The following is a 27,388-nucleotide window of genomic DNA, read 5'->3' as shown; positions in this document are numbered from 1 at the left end:
GACGGCCTCAATTATAAGTCATTCTCGAGAACCACGTACATCGTTGCATTTAGGGGCTTCATCGCCAAAACGTGGCAGCTTAAAAACGCATCGAAAATCAACAAATTCAAAATCTAATCTAGCAACGCGTAGGCACTACTTGGCGCCGTTCGCTGTTTTTTAAAACCTCATATATTTGTCACTGTTACGTATCAGCCTGTCGTTTATCAATCAGTTCCGTGGTCCGGGACCACACACTGCGTGGAAATGCGAAACACCAGAGTACCTTTGAGGCCACTCGTAATTCTATCGTCGTTCGTGTCAATGAGTTGCATGTGGCAGGCCTATTGCGAAATCGAAGCCACCCAAGGCGATACAAGTGTGTGATACCTCGATTTGTAAACAAAACTCCTTCTTAGAAGCATTGCTTTTCGAGTGGCGAACCTTGACGTCTGCCTTAGCCGTGCGTGCGCGTTAGCAAATGATAATTTTGATAATTATTTCGGTGACACTTGAAACTTTCATTATTTATTACTTGGCCTATTTTTTTTATCTAAGCTATTTTACAGTTGTGGATAAGGCTAGTTTGATACCAAATGGAACTTGGATTCCGAGTTTTAAACTCCAGTACTCAAAGGGCATGTAGGTATTGGAAGGACGCCAAACGGATTCAAATTCATTCAAATGTGCTCTTGTATTAATATTTTATCACTGTATGTAATTTTTATTAAAATATATTTCAATTTATAATTAGCAAAATTTATCACTTGCTATATATTAAATAATAACTTAATTGCTTAATTACAGTTTCATCTCTTTAACACAAGCACTTAAGACATATTATGGTAAGAAAAGTATTCGGACTCTGGTGTTAAATATCTCACGGAGTTACATGACCAATCAGAAAATGAGTTAATAATATTATTATCACATTACCCATATATTGATATTTATACAAATACAATCAAAACAATTAGATAGTAAGCAGTTAACCAATTATTTTTAAACATCATAGAGTTATAAATACAAGGTAACAAAATAAATGTTTTGGTTTGGTGCTTTATGTTGTATTGAATTATTTATATAAAATAAATTATATTTATTTAAAAAATGTATCTCCTACTCTAGTATCAATACTTAATCATGCGAAAATCTTTTGTATATTAAAGATTAACTTGCAAATAACATTAGTACAGTAGTTTTGGGGGAATCAGGACGCTTTCCAATTCCAACACAAATCAGCGGTTTTTCTTAGGATAGTTACCAATAAAATTGAGATTGAAACGGTTTTGTAGGTTAAAATTTTCATATACGATGCATTATTATACATAGTTAATTGAAAAATGTACACAAAAAACTTAAAAAACTAGCTTGATCTAATCTACCTTGGGTTTTGGGGTGAATCGGGTCACTGCTCTTGCTAGGGATAGTGTTAGCAGTGAATAGGTAGCGATAAAAAAGCTATTTAAAGTAGTATATTAACATGAAATATGAGCAAGATAGAACTATTATAGAATATACTTAAAAAAATTCAAAATTCATCTTAATTATGTCAAGTCTTAAGTGTTTGATTTGTGAAAAGTTGTCTTCGGTACACGTTTTTTTTTTCCTTTTTGCTCAAGATTCTGCGGTCTATTCTATATACTTACAAGCGGACCTTACAGACTTTGTCCCAACTCGTCGAACTCGCGCAGATAGTTCGACGGGCAACGTAACCCATACATCAGCCCGCTGAGTTTCTCGCCGGACCTTCTCAGCGGCTCGCGATTGAATTGTTAGGTCTCGTTTGGACGCGCTCGGGCGGCTGTTAGCAAATCCCATCCCCTCCTGGCCGAGCCTTTGCTCGCCCACTTTTTCTGGTGAAGCTGGAAAGGCGTCCGGGCTACTAATAATCCTTGATTAAAAAAAATACTTTTATCATGTACACGTCTTGAATCCGAATACTTCAAACTTCTTTTCATAAAAAAAAAACAATAACATAAAAAATACTTTTTTGTGGACACAATTCTGAATCTAAGCCATTCTCGAAACCACTTCAACACACACACACACACAAAACAAAAAAACATCAAAATGAGTCCAGTCGTTTAAGAGGAGTTCAGTCATATACACACGTACAGAATTATATACAAGAAGATAAGTAGCTCTATGTTTGATATATTCTACTTATCTTCTTGTAGTATCGTGCAGATAAGTAGCTCTATGTTTGATATATTCTACATATCTTCTTAGTTATGATTATTAAGTAGTCGAAGAATGCATCCCCTTGAATTTGCGCTCAAGCAACCAACCGTTGATGGCTCAATGCTATCACTGGTAGGTAGAGACTTCACTTCAACAAAGTGTATTAATATGACAAAACAGATTTGTGTGTAGTATTTTCATCGTCATTTTAGGATCTCTATCTAAGCCATAATTTTAAAAGCAATCATATTATGGAACATGTGTAATACTACTGTTCGTCCAATCAAAATTCAACTATAATCGCCGACATAAAGATTTGAATCAATTTTATGTGTAACATGATTTATGCTTTCTTTTGATAGGTCATTGATATATATTTTTTAAAGGAAACTACATTGAAATTTTAAATTATTTTTATCGATACTAAAGCTTATCGATAGTATAACCTAATAAAATAAAACACCTAACAAATAGGTGAAAATGGTAATCTCTTTGCCTTTTATATATAGTTTAGAATTGATTAAAATTTCAAATATTCATTTTAAAAATTTTAAATAATCGATAATTATAATCGTATCTTATATCTATAATGTTTAGAAATATTTTTTAATCAATTTTTACAGAATGTAACTATGTATAGTAATTATATTTGTTTTCTTGATACTTGTTTGCTGGAAATAAACAAAAGTTGTACAATGGTAGTTCGTGAAGTAATATAGATACAAATTAAAAAAAAAACTAATTTATTTTTAGTGTCTATTGCACATCTATCGAATAGCTTAGGTTTTTGCGTCGATGGGTGACCGAGCTTACGGTCAACATAAATGCCGCCAACGATCTCGAGACATGAGGTCGAATTATCAATTTCGTTGTAACTCGTTTGTCCTACCCTCCAAACCGCATGACTCCTCTGCGGCTGAAATAGGCAAGGCGGTACCTACCCTACCTAACCTACCAACCTACCAAACCTACCCGTACGCGCTTAAAATATGTCCTCTCCCCCTTGCGTCGTATTCCTCAATGCTGAGGGTCGTGACCACCCTTTTGTATCACCTTCGCACGCACGATCTTTCTCCATCCATTCTTGACTCTGGCGGTGTGGAGGGCGTTGTGAAACGTGGAATCAAGAGCGGTGCGGATCTGGTCGGACCAACGTATTGGGCTGCGCCCCCAAGGTATTTTCCCATCTACCTTACCAGTCATGATATAAAAGATATCCTACAAACTTTTAAAAACGCTACTACAGGCATTAAAGACCAAAGACATCTTTAACTATGAAAAAAAAAAAAGGAACCAAACATTGCATTACGAATTAGTTTGACATTGCAAAATAAGAATGAAAACGTTCCAAATTTAATAATTTAAAAAAAGAACCCGAAAACCAATTTTCAGCCAATCAGAGAACAGCACTTCGAAATCGAATTTGTTTTAGACAATCTAAAAATAAAACAGTAAATTAGTTCGTCAATATTGAGAGTTTATTACGAGACATTTGTGTCACTGAGTGTACATCAAAATTCAGTGTTCGAAACTAATTTCGACGACTTTTTGCAACACCCATATTTTTACTTGCTCTTTAACTCGTACCAATAAAGTATAGATTCGTTTGGCGATCCGTATTTGATTCGTCATTTTCACGTTGTTCCTGTGACTGTGCATTACGGCTTATAAATCTTTCAGTGTCCCGTTTTGTTTTCGGGACATGTGGCTCCGAGATTTAAGTAAGGACCGCACCGGAGATAAAACGTTTTTATTATTGTTATTAGCCGTCGAAATGTTTGTGGTAAATTCGTATGTGTCACTTCGTTACGGTCTCGTAAAACTATTAAGAATGTTTATTTGCGGTTTATTTCGTTTTTACCGTCGCATTTTAATGATAAAAAAAAAACTTTAACTCTGCTTTAGTTGAATAAGTATTGTATCAGTTTGTATTGCTTTGAAAAAATCATATGACGACTGCTTCACGACCTCCTTGAAATGAGGTTTGAAAAAAGTCTACAGTCGACGTCAGTAATGTCCGTAAATAACTATTTCCACTCACTCTCAGTTTTCCACTAACAGAAAATTTTAACAAAAAAAAGCACTGGTTTCAACAAAATAAAATGAGAATATCATCAATATAGCCAATATCAATTAAATACGCATTATTAAGCATCAAAAGCAACTGATCAGGTATTGATATAATTTAAATGCGACCCTACGAGAAACGCCAGCTTTGAAATAATAAAAAAATGTTCAAAATAGGTTCACCTAGAAAAAAATCTGAGATCAATACATAAATTGATTACGTCTTTTTTTTAAGTCAGTTAAATCTTATCTTATACCTTTAAACGAGCAATTCTTGTATATTAATATATATATATATAATCTGAATCTCGAAAACGGCTCCAACGATTTTCATAAAATTTAGTATACAGGGGATTTCGGGGGCGATAAATCGATCTAGCTACGATTTATTTTCAGAAAATGTTGTTTTAGTCGTGTTTTCAATAATCAGCTCTTCCCGACATCTATTGACGAATAATACTACTATTTTTCTTAATTGAGGGCAACTAACCGCTTGAAAGACACAACAAGATGGCGTTATAAAAAAAATGGCTGAGCAAAGCTCGGTCATCATCTAGTTTAACATTAATCGCAATGAATATGATTTAAAATATTCCAAAATTCAAATAGCAATTCTTTTTTTTTTTTTAAATCGACCGTCATTCCGTTTGAACAAGACAATATTTAACACGTCCCCACATCACAAGACGGTACATAACTCAAACGTCATCGCGACAATTATGTTTGACATTTTGAAAGCTATTACGAACGGCGAGTATTAAAAGATCATCGCTCAATTCTATTTAAAAATTCCACGTTGAATAAACGGGAGGGTGGGTAGCCGACAAATCTTTTTCGCGTCCCCAAGTAATATGTCTTTATTCTGTCTAATAACAATTTAGGTAATTATCTGACAAAGGGAAGTGTTTTCGGCGGTCGCATTACTCCCGGGACGATCCCCCGGGGCAGAACAGCCCACATTATTGCCTCGTCGTGATTTATAACCGCTACCAGTTTTCCGATATCGTTTATGTTGTCTTTTTGTTACTAATTTTGAACGATTGTCGTGTCTCTGTGATTTGTACGTTATAAGATATCTGCAGAATAGTGTCTATGATTTGAAATCAATTGAAATGTGAATGATAATTCAGTCAAATCCGACGATAATAATGAGTGCTATCTAATTGTAACGAGGATTGTGGAGAGTATTAAACGGTAGGCACCAGGTTGGCTCTGTCCGTTGCATTGATGACGTGAGCGACAGTAACCACTCACCGTCAGGTGGGCAGTATGCTCGTCCGTATACAAGGGCAATAATTTTTTTTTTTAAAAAATTTGGTCACAGTACTCAGACATATTCTCTCAGAGATTTCTCAAAGAAATAAGCAGTGCCTTTGTACATAATTTTCCTATTACTCTGTACTGTGTCTCGTTTTCTGTGTGTACATAAATAAATAAATAAATAAATAAAAACATATTGTACAAAGATTTCCCTTAAGAAAATTACAGCAAAATTAAGTGTGGAAATTGAATTTTGTCATTTTAAAATAGTTTTATACTCGTAATACTTTCCTATCTTTAGGATTTAACTAGCCGCACTCGCCCGCTTCGCTGGGCATTTAAAATTAACATTATTATTTATTATCATTATTATTAGGGAGCCCAACACTCATATAAATATTAGCCTATCCATTAAGTACATGTATTTTCTACATAGATACCAAGTTTCAAGTCAATCGGGTGCATGGTTCAGTAGTTATAACGGAACATCCGTAGATTTATATATTAGTATAGATTACAAAAGGCTACAACGGTATTTATTCCATCGTTTGACAGTCCTTAAGAAAATACTATACAAATCAAATTTGATTTCTAAGATCGAGTAAAGCCGTTGTAATTTTGTTGGCATGCGTTCGTTGACGCGACGGGCGATCCGTTTCTCTCGCAAATCGCCCTTAAACCAGATTTATGTCCTACAGAGCGACTAACGCGACTTTGTCAACATTAATATAAAATGTACCAACAATACGAAACTACTGTAATTTGTTTCGAGATCAATCGATTTTCAATGAGACGGTTTTAATGTTAATTATAATTGAATATGCAATTTCGAAAAGGGCATAATATCTCTGAAAATGTAAAATGTTCAGGAAATAAAAAAAAAACTGATTATTTTCTAAAGCAGTGTAAAATTTAAAATATTAACTTTTGAGATATATTTTAGTGTTAATTAGCAATTGAAAATTACTGGAATTATTATAAAATTGGTGTAGGTAAGCCTCAAAACTACATGTAGGTATATGAAAAAACGTATTTGACAAAATATGAGACATGTGCCCTTTTCGAAATTGCATATTCAATTTTTTTATTTATCATAACAGGACTACCAACATCTTGAGATGGGAAACGGACGTTTCGATTTTATAGAGAAAATATACGTTAAAATTTGAAGCCATATCTGCAATATACCGGTTGCTGATTCAATTAACTCCTATTGCCTTTTATCCAATAAAATAATTACCCGGATTAATATAAAATCTTATCTTATATATAAAATTCTCATGTCACAATGTTAGTTACCATACCATACGGTTTGACCGTTTTTTATGAAATTTTATATGCATGTTCAGTAGGTCTGAGAATCGGTTAGGTACTATTTATTTTTCATACCCCTAAGCGATAAGGGTTGTCCAACCCCTAACATTTATTTTTGATTTTTTGGACAATTTTTTTTGTTATAACGAGGCATTATGTGGTTCAATGAGGTTTTGTTATTTTTATTATCCCTCATCATTCACAGCGCTACATGCCTCTATCACTCATTTACCACATTCTTACACGCTTACATTAAGATTTTTTTTCTACACTAGACATTCCCTATAAATCTTATATATGGCAAAACAAAGTTTGCTGGGTCAGCTAGTATTAATATAATAATATTTCACTAGAATGGTACACCGCGCGTAATTCGTTTCAAAATTATTCTTGTCCACCTGATGGTGGTTGTCTGGAAGAGATCGCTCTTAGCGATAAGGCCGCCAATTGTACTTTTTTGTATTTAATGTATCGAATTGTTTATTTATTTATTGATGTACAATAAAAAATACTCTCTCTCTCACTCTCTCTCTCCCTTATTGGAATGCTAGGACAAGCGAATGATGAGAAAGGATTAAACAACTTTTCATGGCCACGGACGACTGTACAGTATTTGAAACGTCAGAAACAAACAAATGAAAGTCGTAGACACGAAGAAGCTATTTTAGTTACATCTACGACTCACGAATGAAAAAAAAATTAATAGTTTAAAAAAAACTAAAAAACACGCTTTATATAAAATTCAACTAAAAAGTAGAAAATAAATTTAAATTGAAAATAGTGAAAAAAAAAAAATTTTTTTGTAAAAAAAGCGTGGGATGCATGGTGTTATTAGTTATCAATATTTGTCTGACAGATACTAGTAGAAGAATTATTATTTCAATAATATCTTAAAAAGCAACCCACGCTTTTTTTTAAATAAAATATATATTTTTTGTACTATTTTCAATTAAAATGTATTAAAATTTATTTTCTATTTTTAGTTGAATTTTATATAAAGCGTGTTTTTTAGTTTTTTTAAGCTATTATTTATTTTTCATTTTATAGTTAAATTTTCTATAAAAGCGTATGTTTAAAACTACATATTAAGTACTTTAACATCAATTCCTGTCTTATCGACTATAGATAAAAATTATATAAATTGACAAAAATCTTATTTTGTAAATTGAATAATTCAATAATCTTATCAAATTAGTGTATTGTCATCGGTCCTCGATAAATCTACAAAGTTTGAATGAAATCTGGCCGTTTAAAGTGGGTCAAAATCGCGTCTAAAGGAGTCAGTTACAAACATACAAACATACATACAAGCGAAGCTAATATAAAGCGTGTAAAAAAACTGGAATATTATTAATCCTTACATTATTAAGCCAAATATATAGTAAAAAAATAAACATGAAAACAATTAACAATGATTAATTAGTTTAAGCGGATTCGTGGACTATAAAAAGACAATGTTTAATAAAATTTAGAATTACAACCGCTTTACATCGCAGTCACGACAAGATATCGACTCTTCAGCGATAATAATTTCAAGTTTACTTACACTAAAGAGCAATGAATATACCATAAAATAGAAGAAGGCAATTTAGTCAAGTGATTTCAAGGGCGCACAAACGGTTTGTTTTGACTACTCGCGTCTAAAGTTATCACTTAACTGCGACTTCAAAGAGTCGCCGCCGTATCACTTATGGCGTAACAAGAACCGCGACACGTTAAATACGCAGAGCTAATCCCGTATGGAGATAAAAAGATTTGAGTGAAGAGTATGCTTATAAAAGCCCGTGCGCACCGTTATCCAACTTTGGTAGAATATTCTCTAGAACTATAGCAGACTTTTCATGTCTAGAGGTCGATTGCGGAGTTCACTGTGTCTATGGACTCCGGCTTTTTCCTCTCGCCCACTAACCAGGGGGAAGCCAGAATAGCCCCTCAAATGTACTGACAGATAGGTAGACAAAAAAGTATGTATCGACTTCATCAATAGAAAACTGACGTTTGCACGGAATACCTAGATGAATAAGGTACCTTATTTATCTATTCCGTGAACGTTTCGAATGAAATCTCCGTCAAATTTGAACGCATTGGATACAACAAGTTTTTCATATACCTTTAACATATAATATTTCCTTATACTTATTTGAATTATTTTAACTGGTTTTTCATTAGTAAAACAAAATTACTATTTTACTTATTTATTACTTACGTAACATTGCGGATTGATAAATCTCTAATGTAATAGATTATTCGATTAATACCGTATTCGTTATTCAAAATTATGTTAACTAGTGGTCCCCGGGTAGTCGAAATTCGACTATAATTAATTGAAATTATAAGTTTATACACTATTGTGATTCTATCGTCAAAGACTATTTATACTTCTATAATATAATCACAGATTTCGCCAAGACTACACATTAGACAAATATTAATAAAGACAAAGAATATTTAATATATTCTCAATTTGACCACAGACTATAAGCAAAAAGAAAAGTTTGACAATAAACAAATAGTACCTATGCTTGCGTGTGTGTGTCAAATACACGGTAGTGTGTGTAATGTTTTTTTAGTGATTTAATGTAATTTTTATGCATAGTTTAAAAAAATATTAACATTCTGCACTCCTTCTCTATATTCTCTATAGGTGTGAGAAATTTCATAATCCTCCGTCCGCGCAATTTTCGTAAAAAAGGGTAGGTACAAAGTTTTTGCTTCACATATTAATATATAGATAAATACTAAAGAGGTAAAAAAGTACTCCGGCATAAGCAAAAAAATTAACTTTTTTCACGCTGGCAAGTGTACGCTAACAATTTGGTTAAGGACTACACAAACGCAGCGCGTTCCGTGACCATGTTTGTTTGTTTACTTAAACCTTACACAACAATAAAAATTATAGAAAAATAATTTGACCATCATTGCTATGTAAATAGCCAAAGACAAAACAGGAGCCATTTTCTAATTTGTTAGCCGATATTCTTTTTCATTTTTGTTTAGCAGTCCTAGAGCTGAGTGTTAACTGTGACAGACCCCTTTTTCAGACTTCTTCTCTTTTATTCTTTTTGCTTATTTTTAAACAACATTACCAACAAATGGAGGACTATTGTCCAAACATTAGCTATAGATGCAATTAAGCTGAGATATATGAGAATTCATTACTTTCAATCTTCTAAAAAAATACTCAATGGAGAAATACTATTAACAACGTGATTGTAATACTATACATTTCTAGTTTATCTTCCGCTACACGGTTCCCTCGATGTTCTAAAGCGAGCCGTTCTAGATTATTCGAGATTGTTCTAATAATATAGTATTATAAGACGCACAGTGAACCCACCGAGCCCCACAAAGTCGGCGTACGTCACATCGATAAAGATCAGTCATTACGTTTCCACGGAAGCCGAACTAACTGCACTCCTTGCATACCACGCGTGCAACGTTTTTGTTAAAGCGCTTTTTTCCCGCTCAGCAGTATCAAACAGTACTGCGTCCTATTAGTAAAGCGCCGTTGATTTATACAAGCGTGACTGATTCGCAACAAGAATTTATGTTGGAGTTATTTTGGCGCCCGCTTTGAGCAGCCGCTAATGATTTTTTTCGAATTAATTCTGCATAATGTGTAAACAATTAGGAAAATACGGACTCACGGAATGTTTTCTCATACACACGTATAATTATTTAGGAAGAATATCGATCCGGTGGTAGATTCTGCGAAGCACTGCTCTTGTTAGGGCTAGTGTTAGCAAATTCTCACAGGTTGAGCCTATGAGCCCACCCACACATCCGGCGTAGCTAGAATAGCCTCTTAGGGTACCAGTGAATAGGTAGGCAAAAATAGGAAGAATTGTTTTTTTTTCCCTACCTAACATGAAATAGCCTTTAGAGGCTATTTCAGCGTAACCTTAACTAGTAGGTGAGTTCACGGGGCTCAAACCGGAGTGATGCTAATACTGACCCTAGCAAGAGCAGTGCTTCGCAGAATCTATCACCGGATCGAAAACGCGACCCACTGAGAAGATCCGGCGAGAAACTCTGTGGGCTGGGAATCGTTAGTGAAAGCCAAAGCAGAGGAAATCCTATATTAAACACTGACTTTGACAGCCGGCGACTGAAGTCTTAGTGAGTTAGCAAAGCACACAATGCACCCATCAACTACAGTCGACAATATTAGCAGACGTGTTAAAACGTGAAACCGATCGATGGCCGAAATTTCCACAGCAGCCTACCACGAATTAATGCGTCAATTACAAAATTGAAACCGACAATTAAGACATTACCGTCGCACAAATCCAAAGGCCATTAGCTCAATTATCCATACACTAACAGAGCTTAATGGCTACGTAATAACAACGCCGACGCTCAAAAGACAATGTCTTATAATTTATTCCATAGTAACTAATGGTAATGCGACAACGCGGTAAGCGTGGGCCCAACAGCCTTGAGCAACTACTACTACTACGGTTGTCGTAAACCACTACTAATTGAATTTAGCGTAAATTGATAATGAATCCTTCGATATTTTAGTTGAATGTGGTTTTTACCAAAAATAGTGTAATCCTACTAATATTAAAATGTGATAGTTTGTAAGAATGTATGGATGTATGTTTGTTAGTCTTTCACGCAAAAACTACTGAATGTATTTTGATGAAACTTGACAATAATATAGCTTACATATCAGAATAACACATAGGATATAATTTATAAAGAAATAGTGCGTATAACCCAAAGTATAAGGATAAGTGTCAAGGAAATGGGAAAAAATCTACCATCTGCGAGCTATTCTAGTGTGCTCTGCAAAAACCGTTGAAGTTAGACATATATAATGTATTATGGAAATGTTTATCTTAAATAGTTCTACAAAAAATCCCGGGACAGCATATATGTATCTCTCTTTTATATGTAAGCCAATATCGCTAAAATAGTAAAATGGAATAACAGTTGATAATTTATAAACTTGTACATTAGGTAGTCACAAATTGACCTGCAATAACATGTGATAATTTATAAACTTGTAGGTACACTTGGTAGTCACAAATTGACCCCTTATATGAAAATAAATACTTTTATCGCATTTGGTAAATACAAACTTACAAACACAAAAATTACAACCAGTTTTCGTCTTTTACACTACATCATTTGGACAAATATTTGAATAGTTATGACTATAAGCAATTGAGTGTGCGATATCATGAAAGATGAAGAAGAAAATTCAATAAGATCAATAATAAATTACAGTTTCCGAAGCGAAGCGCGGGCGGGTGGCTAGTAACAAGAGAATGTTTCTATATTTTGTCTTTCAACGCAGATGACCTTATGACCCTTAAATGAATGGTCGCCGTCGCTATTGCAATTTTGAAAATCACCAAATAACAGAGTTACATCAGAGCCGCCGTAAACCGATATTTAGAATTCTGGGTCTTTAAACTATAATTTTTACATCTCTTTTACATATCCACATATAGTACTTACATTAATAAAAATAGAATTTGAATTGTACAATATGAAAAATCCGAATTTCCCTGTCTATTTCCAAGATATTCGACTTCTCGCTGTTCAAGATGAGGGCATAACCTAAATTTCTGTAGCATCATTGAGGATGCAAAATATCTTCCTAGCAATTATTATTATGAATAGGAGTGTCATATTAATTTTGATAATTTCGAGGCACGCTTGGCGCCGGTTCAAAAACCTTGTGTGCATTACACGCTTGTCGTGTATATCAATCAAACATTAATTTCGACTAATTGAAATGATTCGAAACATCAACTATTAATTAGGTGCATTATTTAATTATTTCGCGAGACCAAAGTAAGCGTTCATTACTGAACGTTACGTTACTATTGAGCAGAATCAAAAAATTGTAAACGCGAGATGTAAAGTGTTGTTTTTTCGGCGTCGTATTTGGAAAGTTTAGTTTTTTTATTTTACTGCTTAGATGGGTGGACGAGCTCACAGCCCACCTGGTGTTAAGTGGTTACTGAAGCCCACCCACCCACCTTGAGCTATAATTTCTAAGGTCTCAAGTATAGTTACAAAGGCTGCCCCACCCTTCAAACCGAAACGCATTACTGCTTCACGGCAGAAATAGGCAGAGTGGTGGTACCCACCCGCGTGGACTCACAAGAGGTCCTACCACCAGTAATTACGCAAACTATAATTTTGCGGGTTCCATTTTTATTACACGATGTTATTCCTTCACTGTGGAAATCAATCGTGAACATTTGTTGAGTACGTATTTCATTAGAAAAATTGGTACCCGCCTGAGATTCGAACACCGGTGCATCGCTCAACACGAATGCACCGGACGTCTTATCCGTTAGGCCACGACGACTTCGAAAGTTTAGGTAATTTGGAACCTTCTAGAATTAACAAGACACTATTACAAGGTATTTTATTTCTATTAGCACTGACAATTTATGCTGGCATACAAAACTTTGTCGCTCATGGAGAAGAAATTTCAGAAGGATGAAAAACATGTTAAAATTATATCTTGTGAAGTTCTTATCAATAATCTTATTCGTAAATATTTTGTATGGCCACGTGGATCGTATACGCAACGTTAAGGTTCGGGCAAACTGAATAATTAGCAATAATCATACTAACACTTACTGGTACCTATTTCTACTATACCGGGTAGATAGCGGTATATGGCAAGTATTACTCAAAATAAATAAAATGAAAACAAAAAAATAGTATAATAACTGTAGATTAATTGGTAAGAAAAAGTCATGAAGTCAAATGTGCAAAAGCATTAAGATGATACCTGTATTTTCAATGCAAAAATTCAAATTAGGTCATTTGATCCGTTAACTTGAAATTTGGTATGCTTAGTGTTAGTCTACCGGCTAGGAAATGTATTTTTGATTATAAATAAAATCAACCGAAATCTTATACGTTTTTGTATGAACAGAATAAATAAAGGAAATAAATAAACCTCCGGTAGATCACTACTACTAACACGTGACTAACGAAAAAGACACGATATTTAGTCGCAAAAGTTTATTTAATAGCGTCCAAAGTGTAACTGACCGGAGACAGACGGTAATACGAAAAAAAAAAAGTTCCCACTATTCCGTCGGAGGCTTACTGATACAAAATGCAATTTCAATGTGATCTGATAAAAACGATTTGTTGTTTTTTCATCAAATCGCCGATCAACGGGCCGTAAAACCAGAAGGGCCTACGTGCCTGCGGCGAGCGCCCAAACGTAGCTGCATCGTGTGAAACACCCGTGAGAACGTGGTCGGAGATTTTCAACTGATTTTATTAGATTACTCCCTAATTCTAGCGCCTAGATTACGTGGGCATCTGCGAGGTGCGGTTTCATCGCGATTAGTGCTCACAGCGTGGCGGGAACCAGGGCGGTAACGGTAGAAAAGCGAGCTCAACAAATATTACGAAATTATATGTAGAACACAAATAACTATACTTAGAACTTATATCTCAAGGTGGCGCATTTATTTTGTAGACGTCTATGGGCTCCAGTAACCACTTAACACCAGGTGTGGTGTGAGATCGCCCACCCATCTAAGCAATAAAAAAAAATCAAATAATACATAATAGCACTATTTATTTACGTTAATCAATGTACATTCAAACTCGAAGCTTATTACCGTCGCCATCTTGCCTTTATCAATTGAAGTATATTTGAACATGGCATTTAAAAAAAAAATTAATTCAGTCGCACTCTATATTTAATTATGTATTATTAATAAGCCTAATAACCAAATGCTTCTCGAAAATTGAGGTATTATTTTACAAATTATTAAGTTTTATCCATAAACTAGCGACCCGCCCTCGCTTCGCTTCGGAAACATGAAATTTTAATATTATTAGAAACCTCAAAAATAACTGTATTTCTCCACTATTTAATGGATGTTATTATACATATAAACCTTCCTTTTCAATCACTCTATCTATTAAAAAAAACCGCATCAAAATCCGTTGCGTAGTTTTAAAGATTTAAGCATACATAGGGGCAGACAGATATAGGGACAGAGAAAGCGACTTTGTTATATACTACGTAGTGAAGATCATCCACGACGTCGCACGGTCATTATTTGACGTATTTAGTTGTTACAAAGACTTAACTACTTCGAAAAACCTAGCAAAATATCAATCATTTCGTACAAATTGCTTCGACAATATATTGATTAATTTTAAATCAGATGCTCTTCGATTTTATCTTCTTTATTACTAATCAGACGCATTCAAGGCCCCGTCTCAGATATACAAAAAAATACTTCTCAGATCGCCTGCACAATGTAAAGAAGGCGAATATATCTGACAAAACAACAATTAGCCTTGTCTAGTCCAGGTATAGACTAAATAGCGATAGACATCAATCAAAATCAGGTAGAAATTCGTTTGATTTACGAATTCAATAAACACGTTGTTTATTGCAAATTATTCCTAAAGATAAATTGAATACGTGCCAGACTCGTACATCGGTGTTACATAATGAGATTGTAAAATACAGTATTAATTAGTGACGTACAATGGCGGATCCAGGGGGGGGTCATGGGGGTCATGACCACCCCCTGAGCTGGTTCCAGGACTTAGGTGGACCACTAATTGAATATAATGATTTTATTTATATATTTTGTTACCATACAGATTTTATGTAACTACATACCTTCAATATTTAATTAATTTAATATAATAACTTTGTATAATGGCAAACGCTTGGGAACAAACGCATCTAAATTTGACTATGTGACCCCCTCCTGGCGCCAAAGCTGGATCCGCCCTTGGTGACGTATGTTTTCTTTTACTCACAATATTCATCGTGTATAATGGAAGGCGAGTGAAGATTTTGTTTAATGCGAAACCTGTTGCTGTTGATAATAATTTATGTTTTGTGTAAATTATTAACGAAATAAAATTAGACTGGACTTGTGGAGCATCAATTATATGCATTGTCCGTGACCTTTAAACTTTGTGTTGATTTAAAACGGCGCGTTGAGAATAAATATACCTAGTTATACGAAATTAAGCCGTGTTCATTTGTAATAAAAACTGAATTTACATCAACAGAGATTATCGCTTTCAACAAAAAAAAAAAGTTTAACCGGATACTTATCCCTAATTAAGAAGTAAAAACACAGACAGTGTCGCGGTCCATTACAGGTCGGTCTCACAAAGTCTCTCCATCGACAAGAACACTTGTATGGAAATAAGCCGTGCTATGAAACCATCCGTAAACCGTGACGTTGTTTTGCGCGGTTTTGATAGCGCCGCCATGTTTTTTTTGTTCATATTCGGTTCGTATCGCCATACAAATGTCAAAACATTCAGCCGTAAATGTCATCACCGTGGCTCTATAATAGTTATATTGTTTTTGGAAGAAAAACTAAATTTAGGTCACAAAATGTTGAACCTGTTTAACAAAATACTCGTACTAATGACTTATACAGTGATTTTCCATTAATTTGTTCTGAACTATTACGCGCATGTGTAGGTAAAATCAACCGCGTATGATGCTATCTGTAATAAAAACTAAAATTAAATGATTGCACTGTAAAATAAAAATAATAGAATTGACCACAAAATCAAATTTTATTGACCCGAACGCACAGTAGTCGATGAGATAATTAGAATTAAAAAAAAAAACGACCACCAGCAAGATTGTACAAAAAAAGAGAAACTGGTGAAAGATAATAACACGATCGATTTTCAAATAACGTTAAACATAAACTAATCAATGCTTCCTGCTCATATCAAATTATAATTGCGCATTAAATAATAACGCTTTAGATTATTTTAGTTTGGAAAAAAAACCGTGAATAATTACGGTTATTTGATGTAAACATTCCGAATGCAACTGTGTTCGCCAGTGGCAATTATTATTTTTCGTTTACATCGTTCTAACCGGCAACGTGTTATTATAGTTTTTGTGTAATTGTGTTCCTTAGATGATTTGCATACTAATCGGACGGATTGGTATCAAGTAATGTGTCTAAGTGTATCGAATTTGCATATTAGAATAAGACTGAGATTATTACATTTTTCTTTTGTTGAAAGGCGTATATTAATTTGTGAGTACCTTTACCAAAGAAAAACCGGTTTGAGTTTTTTTACAGAGGAAGAAAATGCAATTTACTATACGTGCTAACTACTAATAGTTAATATAAAATTTTGTTAATTTACATAAAATATTTTACCTAGATCAAATGATTTATTCTTTATTTGTACACACAGTTAATATAATACAGTAATTGCGATAAGTAATAAAAAAATGGCGAGCTTCACTCAACAATTGAGTTATCTACCAGCTAACCGTTCTTGAAGAAGGCAAGCTTTACATGAGTGGGTAGATGAGTACAGTCTAATTAATTTACTTATTGATACAATACACAATAATAAAAATAATAAAATGTTAGCGGCGAATTCAAAAATTGAAAAATTTTAAAATTACCTTTTTCCTTAACTAATCGCTGGTAACAATTGGTTATTCCAGTTACTTTCGGACAGGTAGGTGAGCCGTAGGGCTCAACCTGAGAGGATTTTTTTATTGCCAGATGGGTGGACGAGCTCGCAGCCCACCTGGTGTTAAATGGTTACTGGAGCCCATAGACATCTACAACGTAAATGCGCCACCCACCTTGATATATAAGTTCTAAGGTCTCAAGTATAGTGATTTGTGTTCTACATATAATTGCGTAATATTTGTTGAGCTCGGTTTTCTTCCGTTACCGCCCTGGTTCCCGCCACGCTGTGAGCACTACCTTGAGATATAAGTTCTAAGATCTCAGTAGAGTTACAACGGCTGCCCTACCCTTCAGACCGAAACACATTACTGCTTCACGGCAGAAATAGGCAGGGTGGTGGTACCTACCCGCGCGGACTCACAAGAGGTCCTACCGCCAGTAAAGAACGAACACGCTACTAACACTAACAATATCAAAAGCAGTGCTTCGCTGAACTACCACAACCACGAGTTCGGAACCACGAAAATTACTTGACACACATTGACATTCAAAACTTACGTCCGATCCTTTACGTCACACAGACGTTTTTAGCTCGTTAATTATAAACGCTTTTTAGATAAAATCCAGTAAAAACACGTATAGAATGCCGCCTCGGAGTGCAGGTCAAATTGCAATCAATCAACGTTTTAAAACTTGATCTTCGTAACACGTGAAATTAAATTTTGTTACGCTTTTTTTTTTCGCACAAAAGATCGTAGGAATTCTACGGATATTGTAATTCAATATAACGAGGTGCTGCATAGAAAAACATCGTTTTATATGTGCAGTCAATTAACAGGGATGTGAAACATTCGAATCACCAAATAAAAGAGAGTTATTAGACTTGTTTAAGTTCACAGATACATGTCAAAATTTCGTATCGATCTATATCTTTAATATTAATAGATGTCATTAATTTTGTTGACATATCTGTAACAATGAAACAAATGAAAAAAATATCCAAAACATTCGTATATAGTCTACTCGAGATCAAAACAACGGTTGATTTGCTCAGTCAATACAATCACATAAATTGCAACAGCCGACACATAACGTAAAACAACCTCGACCTTTATATATAGAATGCACCAACCAATTCGATACGTGCGTATCGATGGACGCAATTCTATTGAAATCCAAGGCCTTTCCACTTAACGATAACGTTAACGCAGTGATTCTCAACCACTGTGCCGCGGCACTTTTGTGTGCCGCCAAATTTCAAAAGTGTGCCGCCATATTTTTCGAATATATAATAATGTTAATATTATTAAATTATATCACTTTATAAGAAAAATATTTTAAACATGAATATATATTTAAATCCACAAAAAAAAAAATTATACTATATTTTAGTTTATTTCGTATATTAAAATTTTTTGATAAACTATTTATGCACTGTGTTGTAAGTAAATAATTTTTATCTTTTTTTTTTGTGTGCCGCCAAATTTTGAAATCGTTAAATATGTGCCGCAACAAAAAAAGGGTTGAGAATCACTGCGCTAACGACTCATTCTTCACTTTGACGTCCATTACGTATTTTCCAAAAAATAATGTAGCTACCGTTAAATTAAAAACATTACCTCGAAATTGTACAGTAATCAAAGTACGTCTTAGGCTCAAAATTCTTTGGAGAGGCTACACGACTTTATAAGCTGTATTGAGGTATTAATTAAGTGACCAAAACATCTGTGACGAGATGAAAGCTAAGCAAGAGGAAGTTCCGATTTCATATTTATATTTAAATACCTTTCGTTACTTTGATTAATGGAGGCGATAAATAACGATTAGTATGTGTTTCTTTTTGTGTAATTATAAGTTTTGTCACGGTTTGTTTTGAATTTGTAATACTTTTGATACTCTTATTAATAAGCAATTATTTTCTTAAAGGATATTGTCAGTCTGTCCAATCATTGTGCAGAAAATGCGGGTAAATTCAAATCAAAATTATTTCAACAAATGTATGAATATTTCAAAAGCCTAAGGCAACAAAACAGTCCCCAGGGATTTCTATAAAATAATTAAGTTTTCTGTAATTTCTTAAATCATTCATGATCTTATGATTGATTAAATCAACTCGATCATTTACACCCAGTACGCAGAAATACACGTATAAAGCCAAATCTTGTCAAAATGTACAAAAAGTCCGGCACTTTTTGTCGGCACTAACGATGTATTTTTTTCCTTATCCGATTATTTCATTCGCATCTAATCGATGTCGATGATTCATTGACGAGATTAGCATACGATTATATATGGATGGATTTAAAAAAAAAAAGCTTTTCTACAAAATTATTATTTTCTAAATCAAGAATTAAAGGTGAAAGCTTAGTTGTAATAAAACGCTTGTAAATAAAACATTTTTTTGTTGTTAATTATATACCTATAGAATTCAATTCAAATAAATAATATGTAATGCGATTGAAAAAAAAGTTAAATTTGGAAATTTGTCTTCTATATACGCGTTCTGCTATATTTTTTTTTATTTCCATACCTTTTTTTTTTGTTTTTGAATTTTTTTTTTTTCTTTCTAATTCAACAAAAAGTTTTGTTGGCTATTCGATTACACACTCGACTACGGTCGGCTAGATTCCATTGTCTTTAGACAGTGCCAGTACAGAGAAGATAGGAAAAAATACTATAGACATATTTCCCGAATTAATAGAGAAACACATTGTATATTTACTGTAAAAATACTGCAAAAAAAAAACCTAAAATGCTTAACTACATCAAAATTTAAAATAAAACTGCATTGATTTCTTCAAGATGCTAACGACATGTTTTTTGTCTTCCGATATGTTTTTTGATCGCATCTAACCGAGGCGGAGATCCACTAATTACACGATTATACCGTGATAAATATACACATAATAATAATAATTGTTGTAGCGGTCAAAATGTGAATAAGATCGTTAAGTTACTTCACGTTCGTTTGTGAATATTTTGTATTGCAATTAATGTGTCATAATTTATGATAGATCGTGATTAAAATTCTCATCCATACTACTTGGAGCCACTGCGGTCATCGACAGTGCGTTTCCAGAGATCTTTTTTGCCACGTACCATCCGGCTATGGAACGAGCTCCCCTCCACGGTGTTACCCGAGCGCTATGACATGTCCTTCTTCGAACGAGGCTTCTGGAGAGTATTAAGCGGTAGGTAGCGGCTTGGCTCTGCCCCTGGCATTGCTGAAGTCCATGGGCGATGGTAACCACTCACCATCAGGTGGGCCGTATGCTCGTCTGCCTACAAAAGCAATAAAAAAAAATGTTGTATTCGTTATTTCTGATGTTTTTAGTACATTGTGAAAATTGAATCCGGAACCCGTTGGAACATTAGAAGTAATAAGTCTGTCTGATTTTTTGTATTATTTAACAAATCAGAACAGATAATGAAAGTGAAAAAAGACGAATTACTAATTAGGTTACATCTGTTGCGTTGTAGTGAGTGTATTGTAGGATTTAGCTACCTATTAACATAATACATACAATCTTCTTCTTCTTAACCTTATCCCACTTTATGTGGGGTCAGCGCAGCATTTCCCCTTGTCATGCTGCATAGTGATTTGGCATAATTTTTACGATAGGCTGCCTGTCTAACGTGAGCCCATCTCGGGCTATATCTCCAGTAGTATATCTACTGCAACTTACCATAGTAAATATTTCTGTTTCTTTTTTTTGTGTTTCTTTAACTTCATCCATAATTTCACAATCGCTATCTATTACGGTGACTTAATTAAATTGATGCATATAGAATATATTACATGAGCATTATCTCATTAATAACTAATTGGGCATTTAAACGTCTTTGCTATTTCAACCAACTAAACTATTGTCGTATTTGATCTAATCTCAACGTTCATACATTTATGTAAATTACAGTCCACCATACTTGCGTTTCAGTATAGAACTTGGAAATTACCATTGAAATAATTTCGAACGATATGACTCATACGAAAAATCGGCTCTTAAAATATTTATAGCCCATCACAAAACCCTTTAAACATGCGGTCAAAATAATTGTTCCAAACATTTACAGAGTCCAACACGCCGAGTGTTCATAGCTGAAAAACAATTTGATGGTCCGTTTTTAATATATGTGGTTCCCCGCATGCATGGATCCCGCGGCCCGACCGTAATATTAACATATTCTAATGTTTGACGTTTAATTTTGGTTGGTAAAATTTACAATTGAATGTCTGAAAGAATTGTTGTTATTTTTTTTTTGTAGATGAAGACGCCTCAACATCGCTGCTTACGCTATTTTATATACCGCATATTGAGTGCATGGAATACGAACTTTTCTATGCGATAAAAGTTTGTCATTAGGTTAAGTCAACGACAAATTTCTTGAAGTAACTAAACGTTTGAAGCTGGATTAGGCATTATCATTCATTATGGTATTATGCTCGCAGACGCTTACAGCCGTGTCCTCAGACGTTTACAGTTCCACATAGACCTTTCCCAAGGCTCGCCGCAATGACTTAGTCCTCCACAGCCCGCATCCAGTGCGTTCCCGCGATCTTTAGCGGGTCGTCCGTCACTACAATTTAAGAAATAGTTTTTTTTATTGCTTAATTGGGTGGACGAGCTCACAGCCCACCTGGTGTTAAGTGGAGCCCATAGACATCTACAACGTAAATGCGCCACCCACCTTGAAATATAAGTTCTAAGGTCTCAGTATAGTTACAACTTTCCACGCGGACTCACAAAACTCCCTACCACCAGTAATTACACAAATTAAATATTTATTACGGATTTCATTTTTATTACACAACGTTATTCGTTCACTGGGGAATGATTCGTGAATGTAAAAAATTACATATTTCATTAGACAAATTGGTACCTGACGGCGGGATTCGAACACCGACACCGTCGCATCGCTCGATATGAACGCACCGTCGTCTTATCCTTTAAGCCACGACGACTCCTATTATAAAACGGATTAAACATTCTATTCCTTTAGATAGACTAAGGATGAATCTGCGTATAGTAAACATCTTATTAGAAGAAACATTTAATAAAGCCTTTTAAAAACTAGCTATGGGTAAACAACGCAATTGCGAAATGCGTACTACAGCAATATCAGGCAGTAGGCCGGATGTAGCGATAGAGCTATTGTTGTTCTCTTCGTCCATTTCCGTTTCTTTTATGACTCGAGTCGTAAAATTAACACAATTTGAAAAAAGAAAATGCATCGTCAAACAATATTAAAAAAGATATTTAATATTTATACCAATAATTAGGGGAGTAATATCGCATTATGAATGAAGTTCTTTTTCATTATTATAGTTTGAGTAAATGACGTATCTACTTGCATTATATAGCTACTACGATCCAAACCACATTAGGCACAAGCTGTACTTGTAACAGATTAAAAAGTACTAGTGGCCCCGCAGTAGTCGAAATTCGACTATAATTAATTGGAATTGTAAGTTTGTACACTATTATGATTGTATTTTATACTTCTATAATCACAAATTTCGCCAAGGCTACTCTATAAAAAAATATTAATAAAGACAAACAATATTTAATCTATTCTCAATTCGACCACAGACGTCAAGAACAAAAGTTTGACAATAAATAGTATGCATGCGTGTGTGCGTCAAATACATGGTATGTAATGTGTGTAATGTTTTCTTTATTGATTTAATATATTTTTTATGCATTATTTTAAAAAAATATTAGCATTGTGCATTGCTTCTCTATGTTCTCTATAAGTATGGAAAATTTCATACTCCTCCGTCCGCGCAATTTTCGTAAAAAGGGATACAAAGTTTTTGCTTCACGTATTAATATATAGATTTGATTTGACAGATTTCGAAAATATAAGATTTGGAATTTTGTTAACACTCGCAGTTATAATTAGAACTTGTTTTACGGTTTAATCTCTTGTTTTTTACTGTCATTATATAATTTCGGATGTTTCGTTTAGTTTTCGTGGTCACGGACGTCACGGTAATTTGAATATTATGCTTACTACTGTGTATTAATCGCCTAATGTTATCAACGAATCGCAAAAACCAAAGAAAATTATCTCCGCAGTTACCTTGTTGTATCAATTTGAACTCAAAGTCAAAGTCTAGTCAAAACTACGGTAGGCAGCGACTTGGCTCTGTTGACATTGCTGGAGTCCATGGGCGACGGTAACCACTCACCATCAGGTGGGACGTATGCTCGTCTGCCGACAAGGGCAATAAAAAAAACTAGATTTCAAATTTTGGAGTGGAGCAGTCTCGATGGAGATTTTGCTCTGACCTCCTAACAGCTCTCAACACATCGGCTCATAGTCTCGCTAACTGAAAGAAAAAGAAAAAAAAAATTCAAATTTTAAACAGATGACTGACTGTACATGTGATTTTTTAATGTTATCATATTTATATACGGTCATTGTTTTTTATGAATTTCTTGGCACACTTTCACGGGGAGCCCGTATGTTTGATTGTCGGCTCGTTAAAATGTAACGATACCGGGGCGTGTTTTATTGTGCTTTTTACGAGGGACGAGTTACATTTTAGCGCTGCGGGCACTTTATTGCACTGTCATAGACTCGAATGTTTTAGTGCCTGATAAAGCGTAGAGAACGCGTCGTCGCTATCTCCACGCCGCCATTACGTAGCCGACGTTTAATCTATTATTCAAATTAAATCAATTCTTCAGAGTTGTTTTCGTGATCAAACAATCTCGTTTACTTTATTGTCCGTATTCGAAAACGTGTCGGTCGAAATTTGAATGCGTAGTCGATTATCAAACGGGTTTTGATTTTATTCGACTAAAACGATATTTTCTCGTTTCAATCGATTTCCCGTTTAGCTTTAATTTAATTGTGTAACAAGCGTGACTAATTATAAAACGTGTGCTTGTTCCAGATGGTCAGTCCAATCACCTAAACCTGTTCAACTCAAGACCACAACCGAAAAAGAAACGAAAATCCAGAACGGCTTTCACGAACCACCAAATCTTTGAGCTGGAGAAGCGGTTTCTTTATCAAAAATACCTCTCACCGGCGGACAGAGATGAGATAGCCAGTTCCCTGGGACTATCCAACGCGCAAGTGATCACCTGGTTCCAGAATAGACGAGCGAAGCTGAAACGAGACATGGAGGAGCTGAAGAAGGATGTCGAAAGCGCCAAGGTTTTATCGGCGCATAAAAGCTTCTTAGAAAACGTTACTGACTTGGGCATTCTGAAAAAGAAAGCCATGAGTATAGGAGCAAGCGAGGAGGCAGCCACGAACCTAGTTGTGAACGCGTCTAAATGAAACGAGTTATCGCGCGCGTCCGACGTGACATACGAAAGACGCGCGCTCCATTTTTAAATCGTATCGATTTAAATAATCGGACTGAATCGAATGAATCGACTAAAATTTGTGGACATTTAAATTTCGAATAATCGATGTTAATTTTTTCTTTTCTAATTGTAATCCTGACCGTGACACCTTCGAATCTTAAAGGCTGCATTCAGCTGGTGAGTTAAAATTTCATCGTACGGAAAAACTTAGAAACTCACACGAAACTAGAACTCATCGATTATAAAAAATATTCGTACAAAATGTTTAACTGCGTATGTAAATATAAAATATTAGTTGTGTAGTTGTTTGTACAAAAGTTAATGAAGAAGCTTCGTTCGAATAAATGTGATAGTTGATTTATTAGTACTTAATATTTTATAGAGATATTCTTAAATTATTTATTGTGGAACGGATCGTTAGGATTAGTATAAAGAAATACCTTTCAAATTAATATTTGATATAATTATATTATTGAAAGTCAAACAGTTCGAAAATTTAAATCATTTTCAATTAATTGAGGAAAATGAGAAATGTAGTAGTGCAATAAAAAAAAGGTATTTCTTTATACAATTTATTACCAACTAAAGCAAAAATGTACATTCAATATATGTATAAATAGATTAACTATTCCTCTTAAATATTTAGTTTAAAAAAATATAGGAATTATCGTATTGTAATGATTGGTAAACTTAATTACCTTTTGCGTTTTAAATATTTACATTGAATCGATTTTCTAAAACTAAATAGATAAATATGATTGCTAAAATAGTTTTGTAAATACCAGAACTCTTTCTGCCTACTACTAAATAATATTTAAAAAAGCAACGTCTACTATTCTTTGTCTTTTAAAAATTTGACAAAAAACGTTTTACTGATCATATAATAGATATAATTTAGATTTCTATGATTTGCGTAATGACATTCAGCAGTCTTATTATAATTGTAATTACAAATAATTAAGACAAAAATGTATTATACACGAAATGTTTCTATGATTCAATCATAAAATAATATTTAGAAGCGGCAACGTAATTTTTAAACGAATTCTTTAACTTATTTGAACCTACAGACGTCCATGTCGAAACTGTTCTATCAACTCCCAAAAACATACAATAATTTTCTAATAGATATTCCAACTGCTAGCGTAGTTCTAAAATATTGTCTACAAAAATCGTCTCCTTGCATTAAAACTGTATAATCTCAAAACTTACTAATAATTTACAGGAGAGCGTTTTAAAGGTTTAACATGTGATATGTTTAATATTAATCCTCTTTGCAACATTTATTTTTACCAGTTACATTATATGTATTTTAAAGTAAGATAAAATTATGTATTAATTTTGTTAATAGTAGTCAAAACATAGGTAAACTAAAAAAAAAAAAAACTAAAACTAAACTACGCTCTTTTGACAGTATTTATGAGAAAAATACTGGTGATACCAAATGATTCCGCATATTAATTAAATTTTGAATATTTCTGGAAATTGTGCAGTTTTAATGCGAAAAGACGAAATGTCCGCCATAAAAATGCGATATCGACAATGATCTCACTATAACTGTCTCGCACAGAGTACCCTAAAAAAGAAAAATAACTCAAACATTCCATTTTCAAACAATCAGAATTGTTTTGACATTGACGTTTAGGTGAAAGACCTCTTGTTCCTATGATAGCTGCTACTTAACCTTGCAATAGCGGGTCGCGATGTAATGTAAATCTATTCGAATATTACTTAGTGTAAATAAACGATTATGTGTTCTACGGTGGATAGTTTTATTAGAAACCCTTTAAATTAGTAAAGTAGTAGTATTAGCTAAATGGCACAGATTATCTGTGCTAAATGGTAGATGGTCAGAGCTTAACTCGTGTTAAGCGATTATTATAGGCCATTGAATATATAAGACGAAAGCTGCTGCCCGCCTTAAGACAGATGTTATATTGGAATCCTGCTCTTTAGATTTGAGCGCACAAATATGCATGCCTAAGGCAGAAATGGGTAGGCATAGACATACGCTTATCTATATTCTTGTTACTGAAGCACCTTAACCGAAAAGTTTCGATAACAAGGAGTCATCGTTTTTCCATAGTGTCATCTATATTTGAGTAAATCCATAGACAAACTTACTGCTTACCCATGAATACCGCCATACATGTTGATAGTTGAAGTCTGAGTTGTATTGAATTAGGTCCTTACACATGAAATTGGCGTTTTGTACGGGAAGAATATAACTTCAATTTTTTTTTGTAAAAAATTAATCAAAGTATGCACCATTGTTATCTATGCACTTTTGCCATCTCATACGTAGTTCATTGATCCCTTTACTAAAAAAAAAATGAGGGCGAGAATCAATAAACTCTTTGAAGGCGGTTTGGACTGCCGCATCGGAGTTGAATTTTTTCCCTTTTAAGAAGTTGTCCAAATTCTGGAATAAATGGTAATGTGTTGGAGCAAGGTCCGGGGAGTACGGTGGATGTCGCAGACATTCCAATTGTAACTCATCTAACTTAGTGGTTGTTTATTGTACAGTGTGTGGTCTTGCGTTGTCGTGAAGCAGCAGTCGCTAAAGCAATTGACCAATCTCGGTTGTTTAACGGCTAGTTCTTCCTTCATGGATTGCAGTTGCTTACAATAGATATCTGCCGTTATCGTTTGACCAGATTTTAGAAAGCTGTAGTGAACGACTACGGCGCTGGTCCACCAAACACTCACAAGTAACTTTTTTTGAGTCAATTTTCGTTTAGGGCAGGATTTGGCTGGGTGTCCAGGGTTCAGCCATTGCGACGAGCGCTTCTGATTATCGTGCAGTATCCGTTGTTCATCGCAAGTAAT

General features: G+C 34.3%; 1 protein-coding gene across 1 annotated transcript in view; it reads left to right on the top strand.

Annotated features, from left to right (window-relative positions):
• The window catches only part of LOC101739237 (homeobox protein Hox-C5a), a 102,139-nt gene extending 75,820 nt beyond the window's left edge, over positions 1 to 26,319 (top strand). The window contains exon 2 of the mRNA XM_004933064.5: positions 24,139 to 26,319. Within this exon, the coding sequence (XP_004933121.2) occupies positions 24,139 to 24,530 (392 nt within the window). The 3' untranslated portion in view covers positions 24,531 to 26,319. The remainder of the gene's footprint in view (positions 1 to 24,138) is intronic.
• Positions 26,320 to 27,388: the final 1,069 nt, after the last annotated feature.

Source organism: Bombyx mori, chromosome 26 (assembly GCF_030269925.1).
Source record: "Bombyx mori chromosome 26, ASM3026992v2".
NCBI classification, from domain to species: Eukaryota; Metazoa; Arthropoda; class Insecta; order Lepidoptera; family Bombycidae; genus Bombyx; species Bombyx mori.
The sequence above is the reverse complement of the archived record's forward strand: the minus strand, read 5'-3'. Positions and strand labels throughout refer to the sequence as shown.